At 27.5% G+C, this 14634-nt stretch overlaps 2 protein-coding genes across 2 annotated transcripts in view; both read left to right on the top strand.

Annotated features, from left to right (window-relative positions):
- LOC117171487 overlaps positions 1 to 831 on the top strand; it is an 8032-nt gene extending 7201 nt beyond the window's left edge. Inside the window, exon 2 of the mRNA XM_033358844.1 lies at positions 47 to 831. Within this exon, the coding sequence (XP_033214735.1) occupies positions 47 to 600 (554 nt within the window). The 3' untranslated portion in view covers positions 601 to 831. The remainder of the gene's footprint in view (positions 1 to 46) is intronic.
- LOC117171486 overlaps positions 1 to 14634 on the top strand; it is a 173399-nt gene that overhangs the window by 25668 nt on the left and 133097 nt on the right. The gene's annotated exons all lie outside the window — the stretch shown is intronic.

Raw genomic sequence — 14634 nt, 5'->3', positions numbered from 1 at the left:
GTGTAAATTCAGAGAGAACTTCAGAATCGAAAAAATTGATTTTCAGATGAAGACCTGAAAAAAAGATGGGCATGTATAAGAGATACCTTCCGAAGAGAATTGAGAAAGATTCTAAAGTGGTCGACTGAAGCTGTGCCTTACATTTCAAAATGGCCCTATTTCGAAAAGATGATATTCCTCAAAGACACAATGGACGCAAGAAAAAGCTTCATTGACGAAGCAGAGGAGGAGGAAGTAGAAAATAGTGCAGAGAATAACATAGTTTTCGAGGAGAATTTTACAGAGAAACTAGACATGAAGACGATAAAGCCAGCAGAAATACCTTTTGCTTTTGGGCCTTACACACTTACACAAAGAGTCATATCTGATCCCTTGGATTTTGAGAACTGCAGCAAAAAGAGGAACTCGAAAGAAGCGGGTTTGGAGTTGGAGAATGAGGATAGTTCGAAAAGCAGAAAAAATGTAATCACTGTCGAGGAAGATGAAGACTACCATTTTGTTATGAGTATTCTCCCAGCTTTGAGAAAAGTTTCTAATAAGTTGAAAGTGAGAATGGATATTATGAACACTATTATGGCTGCGCAAAATAATGGTAATTGAGGCTTCGAACGAGTGGTTGTTAGGTGATGAGTGAGACAGATTATAATAGTAGGTTCCTACCTTACCGGCATCGAGAATTTTCATTAGCTCAAGTGGTTCGTGTCCGTGCTAAGTTTCTTGAATTATGTTGATGTCCTAAGAGAAATAATAAATCCAAAGATATTACACGTTAAGAGTAAATTACAAGATTAATTTTCTAAGAAAAAAATCGAATTTTCAACTAAAAAAGATCCGTTTTCAACTAAAAGTGGAATAGTTAAATTTTTAGTTAAAAAAGTTACTTTTTAACCAAAAAAAGAAGAAATATATATTCTCAAAAGGGACTAATTTTAAAACAAAAAGAGTAATTTTCTAAAAAACCGTAGAAGTTTTAGCAAAAATGGTAGGTTACCATATTTATCTTTAAAATTACCGAAAATTTCCATAAATGTCTGAAAATTTATGGGCATTTTTACATGCAATATTAGCATGAATCACAACAAAATTAAATTTTTGGAAATGTATTAAAATTTGTTTAATTTGGGATAATTTATCGTAAATTAATATATTTACCTGTAAAATTACCATAAATGACCGAAAATCTCCATAAATGCCTGAAAAATTGTAGAAATTTTGAAATTGAATTTTGGATAATTTATCTTAAGTTACCATAAATTACGAAAAAATGCATAAATATCCGGAAATGTATGAAAATTTGTTTAAATGAATTTTTGGTAAATATTGTAAGTTACGATATTTACCTGTGAGATTTTCATAAATGACAGCAGGTTTCCATAAGTTTCACCAAACTTATAGACATTTTTAAATTGAATTTTGGGTCATTTATTTTAATTTACCATAAATTACCTATAATATCACAATAAATTACAAAAAAAAAAATATTAAATTTTTGATAATTTATTAAAACTTGTTTAATTAAATTTTGAGTAATTTCTGGTAAGTTACCATATATATCTGTTTCATTACCATAAATGGCCGAAAATTTTCATAAATGTCTGAAAAATTATAGACATTTTTAAATTGAATTTTGAATAATTTATCTTGAGTCACCATAAATTACCTGCAATATTACCATAAATTACAAACAGAAATCACAAATGGCCAGAAATGCATGATAATTGGTTTTATTGAATTTTAAGTAATTTAGTGTAAGTTCCCTTATTTACTTATAAGATTTCTATAAATAACCGCAAGTTTCCGTAATCTTCCGCAAATTAGTAGAAATTTTTAAATTGAATTTTGAGCAATTTATATTAAGTTACCATAAATTACCTGTGATTTTAAAATAAATTACCAAAAAAACTTAAATTTTCGGAAATTTATTAAAATTTGTTTAATTGAATTTTGGGTAATTAATCGTAAGTTGCCATATTTACCTGTAAAATTACCATAAATGACCGAACATTTCCAAAAATGTCTAAAAATTTATAGATATTTTAAAACTGAATTTTGGATCATTTATCTGAAGTTACCATAAATTACCTGTAATATTACCATTAATTACAACAACGAAATCATAAATATCCATAAATTTATGAAAATTTGTTTAAATGAATTTTGGGTAATTTATTGTAAATTACCATATTTACTTGCAAGATTTCCATAAATGACCGAAAATTTTCATTAATGCCCGAAAAATTATAGACATTTTTAAATTAAATTTTGGGCAATTTATAATAATTTACCATAAGATACATTTTCAACCAAAAATGGGAGAGTTACTTTTTCAAACAAGAAATGTAATTTTGTTTTAAAATGGCCAACAAAATAGTTAAATATTCTACCAAAAAAAAAACGAATTTTGAACTTAGTAGTTCAGCTTTTAGCCAAGTAGTTGAAATGTAAAATAAAAATATGAACTCCCAACGAAAAGTGTAATATTTGATATTTAATCCAAAAAATATTTTTGTTTTAAATAAAAAACAGTTTAGTTCAACCAAAAAATTGAAATTTCCGACACGCCAGAAATTCGATTTTGTCTAGTTAAAAATCGGGTTGAAAATTCAATTATTTGTTTGAAAATGTAATTTGTCTAAGTAATTTTTCTTGGTTGAAAATTAAACTATTTTGTCAAAAATTATTTTTTTTTTACTGAAAATTTAACTATTCCGTTCTTGGTTGACATTTGATCTTTTTTAAGTTGAAAATCCAAGTAGTTGCATGAAATTTTACCTACTTTTTCAAAACTCAATTTTTCGGGCCAAACACTTGATTTTAGCTGAAAATTAATATTTTTGGTTTGAAAATTTAACTGTTTTGTTGAAAAATTGATTTTATAAACTGAAAATTGAACTTTTCAAGTTTTGGTTAAAAGTTGATCTTTTTTGGTAGAAAATTTCACTATTCAATTAAAAATGCAATTATTTGTTTAAAATTTATCTTCTTTGTTAGAAAATTAACCTGGGTTGTAGATTCGTCTTTTGGTTGAAAAATGAACTATTTTGTTGAAAAATTATTTTTTAAACTGATTTTTTCAATCCGTCTTCTTTGTTAGAAAATTAACCTTCTTGGTTAAAAATGCAACTATTGGTTAACAATTGATCTATTGTGTCGAAAATACAATAGAGCTATTTGAAATTTTAGGAATTTTGAAATTTAATACAGTACCCAGATTAATTTTATTTAAAAAATTTTTTCACATATTTGCATGAAAAATCTTCATATTTCTCCTGGTTTCAGAGCATTAATTATGATAACTAGAAATTTCGATCATTTATATACCAAAGAAAAATAATTAATAAAGTTAATTTTCCCCTGCACACGAACGCAAAATTTTAGGACTCTGAAAAAATTCTACTTTTGTTAAACTTTTTTAATCAATTTTCTTGTCTAAAACTAATTTCTTTAAGGTTCCACATTTATTTAACATTTATTTATAAAATCTTAGAGATTTGGGGGGGGGGGTAACAGAAAAAACCCTCACGTAATTTGTGGCTAACCCCTCAGTGCAGACACGAACCACTTAAGGTGTTTACTGGTCTCGATGCCGGTAAGGTAGGAATCCAAGTGATTTTTTTTTGGAAATTAACCAGCTTGTTTGTGATTAGGAGCAAACAAATAATTTTTTTTTATTGTGTTCGAAACGAAAATTGGTTTAAAGGTCCCGCAAGAATGTTTCGTTGCAGATTTCATACTTGTTTGAATACACATTCTTGCACTAGACTAACAGCGTCATATGAATTATTGTGTTCTCGTACTCATTGTTGACTCTTTTAACCTCTCTGTGAACTCTGCATCGCTTTCGAAAGTGGCCTATTTACAAAGCTCACGTCGGCGCAACGAGAACCAAATGTCCCGATCCAATAGTTTAAACACATATTTTCAATTTACTGTTTTGTAGAAGAGCACCATTTTTTTTTTATAACAAAAATTGTCATCTCTAACAAGGATTAGAGACATTTCTTGCAATCACTTAGGTTGCACGCTTTTCTTTTTATCACAAATTACTTTCTTTAGTTTAGTTTTATTCTTTCCTTTCTTTACGTGCTGTTTTTATTCATAAGTTTATATTTTTTAGGCAATAAGTACAATAAAAAATATTTTGCCACATTCTTAATTGTCCCAATTTTTTTTACACTTTAGTAGTATACCTAGACAATACGGGGCACGACATGACCGGCCGACGATAAGGTAGAACTCCGGTATTACCACCAGTCGATAATATTATCTTCGGTCGATACTGCTGGAATCTAGAGTACTTTCAGTCGGTAAAGTAGGAATTCCTACAATGTATCCGATTTAGAAAAGTGATGTCTACTTTATCTACAGTCGCAGGGCTTTATTTATTTGCTTAATTACAGTTTATGGCTCTTAGATTTTTCAGATTATATCAGTTTAATCAAATTATAATTTATTATTGTTTAACATTACTTTTTTCTGTTGAAATTCCTTGAATATTATTTTTTCTTTTTTTATTTACGTGTGCTTTATTGGAGAAAGAATTTATATTTTTTTCCGTTATAAAAAAAAACTTTCAATTTTTGCTCTGATATTTTTTTTGCTGACTGAAGTAGGATAATCGGAGTGATAATATTCCAAACATCGAGAAACATTTTCTTAATTTTTTCAACAAAAAATCGATTTCTTGTATAAATTTTTAGAAAATAATTATCGTTTTTATTTTAGGACAAGGAGTTTCCGTAAAGATCTTTGCAGCAAAAACTGTATTTAAATAAATGTTTTAATTCATCGCTCCATTTAGCCTGAAAAGACGTTAAGAATTTCTGTTATTCTCTGGTGATAATACAGATTGCTGCTTGCGGTTATCAGATAAACCTTTTTCTGAAAAATTAATTTTTTTAAAGATTCATCTCTTTTTGGAAATGCAACTAGTTTGTGGAAAATCATTTTTTTACCTAAAAATTTAACTATTCCAGTAGAAAATTTAACTTCTTTGCTGAAAATACATTGTTTTTTTTAATTAAGAATTAGATTTTCAACGAAAAATTTAACTATTCTATTTTTGGTTAAAAATTGATATTTGTATTTTAAACTCAACCTATTTAATTGAAAATTTATTCACTTTGTAGAAAAGTTGTATTTTTTGTAGAAAATTCACAAAATCTGTAAGATTTTTGGTTGAAAATTGATTTTTTTCTATTTAAAATTGCAAATTTAAATATTTTTTGTTGTCAAAAATCGATTTTTTCTAGAAAATGATATTTTTCCTTACAACTTATAATCTTATTGTTTAAAATTTCTTCTTTCAGGTTAAAAATTCAAGTATTGCAGTTAAATCTTTGTCATTTTAGTTAAAAAATCATCTTTGATGTTGGAAATAAAATTAATTGGCTGAAAGTTAAACTTTTTTGTTAAAAATTGTGTTGAAGATTCATCATTTTTATTAAAAGTTCATTTTTTTAGTGTATATATGAGCTATATGATTGAAAACTTGTTTCTTCTTTGGATGAAAATGAATTTTTTGCCGAAAATGTAACTATTATTCCAGTTGAATATTCCATAATTTTAATTCAAAATTCATGTCTTTGGTTGAACATTTATTTTTTTATTAGAAATTGAATTATACAATTTTTTATTGAAAATTTATATTTCTCAATTGAAAATACTTCTTTTATATTTGAATATCGATTTTTTTAGCTTAAAACTTAATTATTTCAGTTTTGTTTATCAATTTTAGTTGAAAATTTACCAGTTAGGGTGAAAATTAATTTTTTTTATTAAAAATTTTACTTTTCTATTTTCAGAAGAAATTTTTTTTTTCTTAGTTCAAAATTCAACTACTTGAATATTTATCTTCTTTGATTGGCAGTTCAAGTAAGTCGTTAAAAACTCATGTATTTCGTTAAAAATTGTATTTTTTTTTATAGAAAATTAATCTAATTGATTAAAAAATTAATCTTTTTGGTTAAAAATGTAATCATTTTATCAGAAAATTCCGGAAAAATTGAAAACTTGACCGGAAAAAACCGAGAATTTGAATTCCTTTGCCGAATCGCCACCCTGATTATCGTCTGTCGGTAAATGACCAGTCGCTGGCTTACTACTGTTTAGCTGGGAACAGGACCGTGGCATGTCGTGGCTATACTACTGAATTTTTTTCGAGAAGGTTTCTTGCAATGAAATAAGTTATTGCCAGGTGTTACAAGGCAGATTTTTCGAGGAATTTGTATTATCATCAGAGAATAACAGAATTTCTTAACATTTTTACGGGCTAGATGGAGTTATAAATTAAACTTTTTTTAGAAAGTAAATTACATTTTTTCTAAAAAAAAAGATCTCCTTTCGCTCCGCTAGGAATTGAAGCATAGAACTTCCGATTGCCGTTCGGGTGCCTTCCCATTAAGCTACTAGAGAGATCGAGAGAAGAATACTTTTTCAAAAATACATGCATTATTATGCCATATTTTACAAGTGAAATTTTTCGAGGAATCTGTATTATCATTATAGAATAACAGAATTTCTTCACGTTTTTACAGACTAGATGTGGCTATAAATAAACAAAATTTAATTAGTTTTTCTGAAAAAAGATCTCTTTTCGCTACGCTAGGAATTGAAGTATAGAACTTTCGATTGTCGTTCGGGTGCCTTCCCATTAAGCTACTAGAGAGATCGAGAGAAGAATACTTTTTCAAAAATACACGCATTATTATGCCAGGTTTTACAAGTCAAATTTTTCAAAGAATCTGTATTATTATCAGAGAATAACAGAATTTCGTAACATCTTAACAGACTAGATGGAGCTATGAATTAAACTTTTTTCAAGTTACATTTTTTCTGAAAAAAAAGATCTCCTTTCGCTCCGCTAGGAATTGAAGCATAGAACTTCCGATTGCCGTTCGGATGCTTTCCCATTAAGCTACTAGAGAGATCGAGAGAAGAATCCTTTTTCAGATCATTTTTAGTTTTTAATTAATGGCCCCATCTAGTCCGTAAAGGCCTTGAAAAATTTGACTTGTAACACCTGGCATAATAATTTGTGTATTTTTGAAAAAGAATTCTTCTCTCGATCTCTTTATAGTAGCTTAATGGGAAAGCACCCGACCGGCAATCGGAAGTTCGGTGGTTCGATTCCCAAGGGAGCGAAAGCAGAAGATTTTTTTTTTATTTTGAACATGTTTTTCGGGGTTTCTGGGCAGTTGTAGCAAAATTAATCATAACCTTTTTTGTTGATCGGAACAAAATTTTCCATAATTGCTTTTTATATAAAAAATGGAAAAGAATAAGACTCCAGGTTATTTGATTTTCTGACATTTGTATTTTAAGCTACGCCCTAATAAATACGTAATTAGTTTAAAAACGGATTTTAATTTATTCATGGAAATAATTCAGCAAAATATTGAAACGAAATAGTATCAGCCTTTGATAAGAATTCTAACCTCAGTGCGAGAGATAACGTCAGGGGAAAGTAAAATTACTCGAAAGCCAATCACCTCGACAAAATCGTTGGAAATCAGATCAGATTGTGTTGAAGCGATAGTTCGCGGAATTCCTTTTAATCCCGGAATATTGATTAGGGAGATTTTTACATAAAAAAGTGTTGCTAAGAATGTTTGTTCGAAAAATTATGACAGCTTACAAGGACTGATACGAAAATATAGACATTTTTGTTTGTTATCAAATGTATTTGTTCGAAAATTTAATCATTTTGTGGAACATTAAACAATTTTGTTAAAAAGTTATTCTTTTTTAGTTTAGTTACAGATTCAACTGATTTGTAGAAATTTGTCTTTTAATTTTAAAATTACACAATTTGATTGATATTTTTTTTCTTTCTTGACATAAAAATATTTTTTGGTTGAAAAATCATCTTTTTTTAACAAATATTTTCTTTTTAATAATTCATCTGTTTGGGAATTATAATTCTAAGATGCGATATAAAATTTCAGTAAACAAATATAATTTTTAGTTTGGGTCAGGTAATTTCCGTAGATAAATATAATGTTGACAATTAGGACAGGAAATTATAATTTTGACTCGGGAAGACATTTTTTACATGAAAGAGTAATTTTTCAAAAGGATTTAATTTATGATTCAGAAGAAAGGAATTTAAAAAGCTCTCATTTTCAAAGACGGAATTCGTGCCAATTTCAAATTTTCCTTTTTCTAATTTGGAAAAATGTGTTTTACGATATTTCCGAATTATAATAGACAATTTTCTAAGAAAATATAATTCTAACTAGGAACAGGGAATTTTGAAAATATTGGAATTGGTAAATTTTGTCTTGGAACAAAATATAATTAAAAACGTAAAATTTCAATGAAGAATTATCATTTCGATTTTTGAACAAGGAATTTCGTAAAGAATTATGATTAAGCTTGGAACAGAGACAGGAAATTTTGGAAAATAACTTCAATTCTATTTTAGAAGGAAATTTTTAAAAGTCTGATTTGGTTGAAAATTTCGCCCTTTTGTGGTTGAAAGTTAATTCTTCTGAGAATTCGTATTTTAGGTTCAAAAATTTATTTATTTTGGTAGAAGCTTGAACTTTTTCGTTAAATATTCAACTATTTGGTAGAAAAGTAATCTATTTGGTTTCAGGATTCAATTGTTTTAATTAAAAATTAAAATATTTTTTATTTAAAATATCAACTATTACATTTTTGGTTGAGACTTCATCTTTGTTAATTAAAAAAATACATGGGTAATATTTGAACAACTCAATTAAAAATTCAATTTTTTGGTTGAAGATCTATTATTTTAGTTGCAAATTTAATCATTTTGTTGAAAATTCACATTTTCGGGTTAAAAATTCTGATACTTCTAGAAAATTGGCCCTCTTGGTTTGAAAGTTCAACAATTTGCTTGAAAGTTAAACTACGTTTTAAAATTCATCTCTTTTGCTAGAAACTTCTTATTTTGTTGTTTTTTGAAAAAACAACTGTTTGGCGAAAATTTATCTAATATTGCAAAAAATCCCTTTTTCATCGAACACTCAACTCTTTGTTGGAAAATTTAACTATTTTGTGGAAAATCTTTTTTTTTGTAGCTGAAAATTAATTTTTTAACGTAAAATTGAACCATTTTTGGTTGAAATGTTTTTCTTTTGTAGATTGAAAAATCTTCCTGTTTGATAATATCTACTATTACCTTTTTGTTAAGAATTTAGCCTTTTTGGTTGAAACTAATTAATAATCATTAGTTTTTTTTTGGTTGTAGATTCATAATTTAAGTTTGGCTGAAAAGTTTATCGATGTAAGAAAAGAAATTAGTTGAAAAATTAACTATTTTGTTCAAAATTCATTTGTTTTGTTTGAGGATTGTTTAAAAAAAATTTTAATTTAATTTTTAATTTAATTGAATTTTATATTTTTATTTATTATTTTGTTCAAAATTCGTCTTTTTAGTGAAAAATTAATTTTTTTAGTTGACAATTAATCTCTTTTGGCAGAAATTTGATGGTTTTTGGTAAAAATTCAAATGTTTTTGATTTAAAATAAAAATATTTTTTGGTTGCAAAATTTAATACTTGGTTGAAAGTTGAACAACTTCGCATTTATTTTTTTGTTGAGGATTCATCTATTTGATTGAGAATTTAACTATTTTGTTTTTTAAATAAACTTTTCCTGATAATTAAGGTTTTCAACTGAAAACTGAACTATTCTATTTTTGCCACAACATTTATCTTCTTAGTGTAAAATTAATCTTTTTGGTTGGAAATTTTTTTTTTGAAGATTGATAATTAAAGTTGAAAATCAATTTCTTTGGTTGAAGATTGGACTATTTTGTTGAAAATTTGTTGTTTTTTATTAGTTGAAAACTAACTTTTTTAACCAAAAGTTAATTATTTCATTCTTGGGTAAAAGTTTATCTTTTTTATTTGAGAATTCAACCATTTAGTTAAAAATTAATGTATTTTGTTCAATTTTATTTAAAAGAATGTATTTTACTATTTTCGTGATAATTTTCCTTATTTCCACACTGTTTTCTCAGAAAAACGAGTATTCCGGAAAATATAGGCTAATGCAACTTTTTTTTTGGGTGTCTTTGGACATCAAACAGAACCATTCTAAAGCACTGAATTTTAGGTCTGGAAGTTCGGGCATTTTTTGGATTTTCTTTCGATTTTTTATTGTCTTGAATGTTGAAGACGAGGCTGTTCCGGAAGAGTTAAGGTAAGAAAATTTTTTCGGTTCCTTTGGACATCAAATCCATCCAAAAAAGATTCAATTTCAACCAGGAAGAGTTGCATTTTTAAACATAATCTTAAATTTTTAATTTGAAAGGATGAATATTTTACAAGCCAGATTAATTTTTAAGCAAAGAAGACGAATTTTCAATTGAAAAATATAATTTTTCTAACAAATTAGGGTTTTTTGCCAAAAGGATTGATTTTCTATCCAAAAATACCAGTGTTTAATAAAACGGTTGAAATTTTCATAAAAAAAGATTACTTTTCAAGAAATTAGTTGAATTTAGATTAATTATAAATTAAAATATAATTTTTTTCAAATAAAAATAATTAGCTTTCAATCAAAAAGAATCAATTTTAAACCAAAGAAGATGACTTTTAAACAAAACAGTTAAATTTCCAACCAAATAGTCGAATTTTTAACCAAGAGATGATTTTTTAGCCAAAACGTGATATTTCTTTTAGCAAATAGTTGAATTTTCCACATAAAAAGACGATTTTTAAAATAAAAGAGAATTTTCAATCCAAAAAGTTTCAATATTCGATAAAAAAAATATGACTTTTTAACAAAATAGTTGAATTAAGATTAATTCTGAAAAAGAAATATAATACTTTTTTTTGTTTTTTATTTGTTTTTGATAAAAAGAACTAACTTTCAATCGAAATAGGTTTTTTGAACAAAGAGATTAATTTTAAACAAAAAAAGGTGACTTTTTAATAACCTAGTTCAATTTTCATTGAAATAAATAAACTTTCAAACAATTTGTAGAATTTTGAACTAAACACTAAAAATATAATAGTAGACTTCTTAATAAAAATCATTAACTTTTAAATATAAAAGTTGAATTTTCAACAACTAAAAAAAAAGATTTGTTTACAAAAGATAAATTTTCAACAAAAAAATATGAATTTTCTTCAAAAGTATAAATTTTGGACCAAAAACGATGACTTTAAAAAAAATCTTTGAATTTTCACAAAAGGTATATTTTTTAAGTAAAAGAGATTATTTATTAAACAAACATAAAAAACTAGACTTTTCGAATCAAAAGAATTAATTTTAAATCAAAAAAGATGATTGTTTAACCAAAAAATGTGAATTTTCAATTAAAAAAAAAATGAATTTTCTACCAAACTATAATTTTTCGTCCAAAATCGATTACTTTTTAACAAAAGACTTTAATTTTCAATAAAATTGTTAAATCTTTAACTAAATAGTAAAATTTGTAACAAAAAAGTAGAATTTGATACCAAAAAATTGTTCATTAAAAATTGCACGCCTTGGTTGAAAGTTAAACGAATTTTTTTAAATATCGTTTTTTTTTTCGTTGAAGATTCATAATTTTAGTTGAAAGTTCGTTTTTTTTTTGGGTAAAAAATTAAATTAAAAATTCATTTTGTTGTAAACAAGTTTTTTTAAACTACAAATTCGAATATTTTGTTAAAAACGTCAACTGATTAATTGTAAATTAACTTTTTTTTTGTTATTACATGTTCTAGTTTTTAAAATTAAATTGTTTGATAGAGAATTAGGCTGTTTGGCTTGAAAATTCAACAAATTGGTATAAAATTAAACTGTTTCTTAGAAAATTCGTTTTTGTTTTAATTGAAAATTTATCTACTTCATTTTTTGTTAAAAATCCAACATTTTGGTTAAAAAATTATGTTTTTTTGTTGAAAATTCATTTTTTTTTGGTAGAAAATCAACTATCCTTTTGTCAAAATCTAGTCACGTTGAAAATATTTACTATTTGGTCAAATCTAACTGTTTTTATTTTTTATTAAAGTTTTATAGTAGAAATAGCAACTACAAAATTTTCTGATGAACATTAATCTTTTTTGTTGAAAATTGAACAATTTGCTTAACATTATTTTTCATTGTTGACTGCAAATTTTTTCTTGGTAGAAAATTCACTTGTTGGTAGAAATTTCATCTCTTTTTGGTTAAAAATGCAACTTATTAGTTGAAGATTTATCTATTTTAGTTGAGGATTAAACTATTTTGTTGAAAATTAAAAAAATTGGTATAAAATTTAACTTTTTTTGTAGAAAATTCGTTTTTATCGTTGTTGTTTTAATTGAAAATTAATTTTTCTCAATAGAAATTCATGTGCTTAATTTTTTGTTTTAAAAATGCATACCATTCATCTTTTTTGTTTTAAAAATCAACAATTTGGTAACGGATTTAACTATGTCGTAAACAATTAAATCGTTTTGTAAAAAATAGTTTTTTTTTCTTTTAATTGAAAATTAGTTCTCAGTCAAAATGTAAATAAAACTTGTTTGTCTTATTTAACATTTTTTTATCACCTTCTTGTCACCTATTTTCGAAAAAAATATCACCTTTTTTGACAACAATAGGTACTGTGATGACTGAGGGTGTGTTCCGGAAGAAATAGGGGAGTGGTACCTTCTGGATTTAATTGTGAAACCAAATTATATTATAATGTACACTAACATTTTTTGTCTAGAAGTTATGGCATTTTTTATGATATTTTTATTTTTAGGGGTTGAATCGGGGTGTGTTCCAGGGGTACAAGAGGGATGTAACTATTTCGGGTATCTTCGAACAGATGCAAAATCCTGTTAAACAAAACAAGAATCCAACGACCAAATTTGGACCACAACGAATAAACGAAAACCAAAAAAACCCCCTATTGTAATCTAAAAAAAACCCCAAAAAAAACAACAAAAAAATAAAATAGTGGAAAGAAAAATGAGAAGACAGCCAACCACATCCCCTTCCTTCTCTTTTTCTTTCTTTCGTCTTTTTTATTTAATAAATTTTATATAATAATATAATAATTTTATATAATTTATTTATGTTTTTTATTTTTATTTTATTGTAATTTGATGGTCATAAAAATAAAAAAGACGAAAGAATGAAAAAGAGAAGGAAGGGGATGTGGTTGGCTGCCTTCTCACTTTTCTTTCCTCTTTTTTTCCGAAAATTTTATTTTTTTGTTGTTTTTTTGTTTTTTGGGTTTTTTTTCAGATTACAATAGGGTTTTTTTTGGTTTTCGTTTATTCGTTGTGGTCCAAATTGGTCGTTGGATTCTTGTTTTGTTTAACAGGATTTTGCATCAATTTGATTATTGGACGTTGGATGGGATTTTTAATTTGGATTTTGGTCTAATTTAAATTTCGTAAATTTTAATATCTTCGAACAATTAATAGATACATTTAGAACATTAAAATTGTAGGTATCGAGCAAAAAAATTGTTCTGTAAATTCGTTTTTTTCTAATCATTGCAAACTTCAATAAGGTCCGTGCACCTTCCGAGGAAAGCCTACCCCATAAAAAAACATCAAACCAAACACTTAAAAAAAATAACAACCTCACCTTTCACTCACTGAAAAGGAAATGCCATCCTTCATCTGATATTAAATACCTTGTAATAATCGACCTAACATCCAGATCGGATTACAGAGGTGGTGTGGATCGTGATTCGTGAAATCGTGTTTCGTGAGGCAGTAAATTCGATCGATCGAATAGAATAATTGCGATCGTGTCTATAATTCGAAGACATAAAGCGCAGACGAATTGCTGTGGGGTAGGGACTCGGAGATAACCGCCGCGGCGCGCCGTACCGGTGGGCAGAAATCGGAAAAATAATAATAAAAAGACAGTGAGATTACCGACTGAGCGAGCTGAGGAAGATCCTTCCGAGAAGCAGCTGCTACACTCTCCTCGATGGGCCCCTAGACGAAAAAAAAAGAGTCCCCTGGATTGAGGAATTAATTTAACTTTTTCTTCGGCTGAGACGACGGGGGCGCCTTGTTGTTTTTCTTTTATTTTTCTTTCTTTTATGTTCTTCCTCTACTTGGAATTAAAGATGTCCAAAAAGAGAGGCCCTTTAGGAGGGGACTGGGGAGGCAATTCACGTTGTAATTAGTTCGTCGACGACGTGAAAGTCGATCGAATCTCATATCATGTCTCAAACCACTCCACTTCGATCGCTCGCGAGGCGACTTCTGGGATCTGTTTTCTTTTTCTTCTCAGATCGAAATGAATGATGTCCCTCATCCTAGATACCTCAACCATTCCTTACCCTTGCTTTTTCCATACTGGTAAAAATCTCTCAATTTCTTTTCGCAGGACCTAAAAAAGTGTAGAGTGGAAAATAACTTTTTTCTAAGGAGAGGAAGTGAGGTGAAATATAGGGAGGGGGTTACACACAAGGAAAAGGGATGGTAGAGCAAGTAAGGGAAACGAGGAGAGTGAAAGTAGGAAAGGGGATGAGGGAAAATGAGAGAAGAGGAATTATGGGAAGTGAATGAGAATGTGATGAAGGATGATGAGGGAAATTGGTCAGAAACTATGGAAGGAATGAAGGACATATGAGGGCGGGAAAGTAAAAGAAATTATGGGAGGGGAAGTATGAAGGTTGTGGGGAAATAATGGTTGAGGAAGTCAGGGGAAATGAAGGGAGGGTGGTGAAAGGAA

This window comes from Belonocnema kinseyi, chromosome 4 (genome assembly GCF_010883055.1).
Source record: "Belonocnema kinseyi isolate 2016_QV_RU_SX_M_011 chromosome 4, B_treatae_v1, whole genome shotgun sequence".
NCBI lineage: Eukaryota > Metazoa > Arthropoda > Insecta > Hymenoptera > Cynipidae > Belonocnema > Belonocnema kinseyi.
This window is presented reverse-complemented; position numbering and strand designations above follow the sequence as displayed.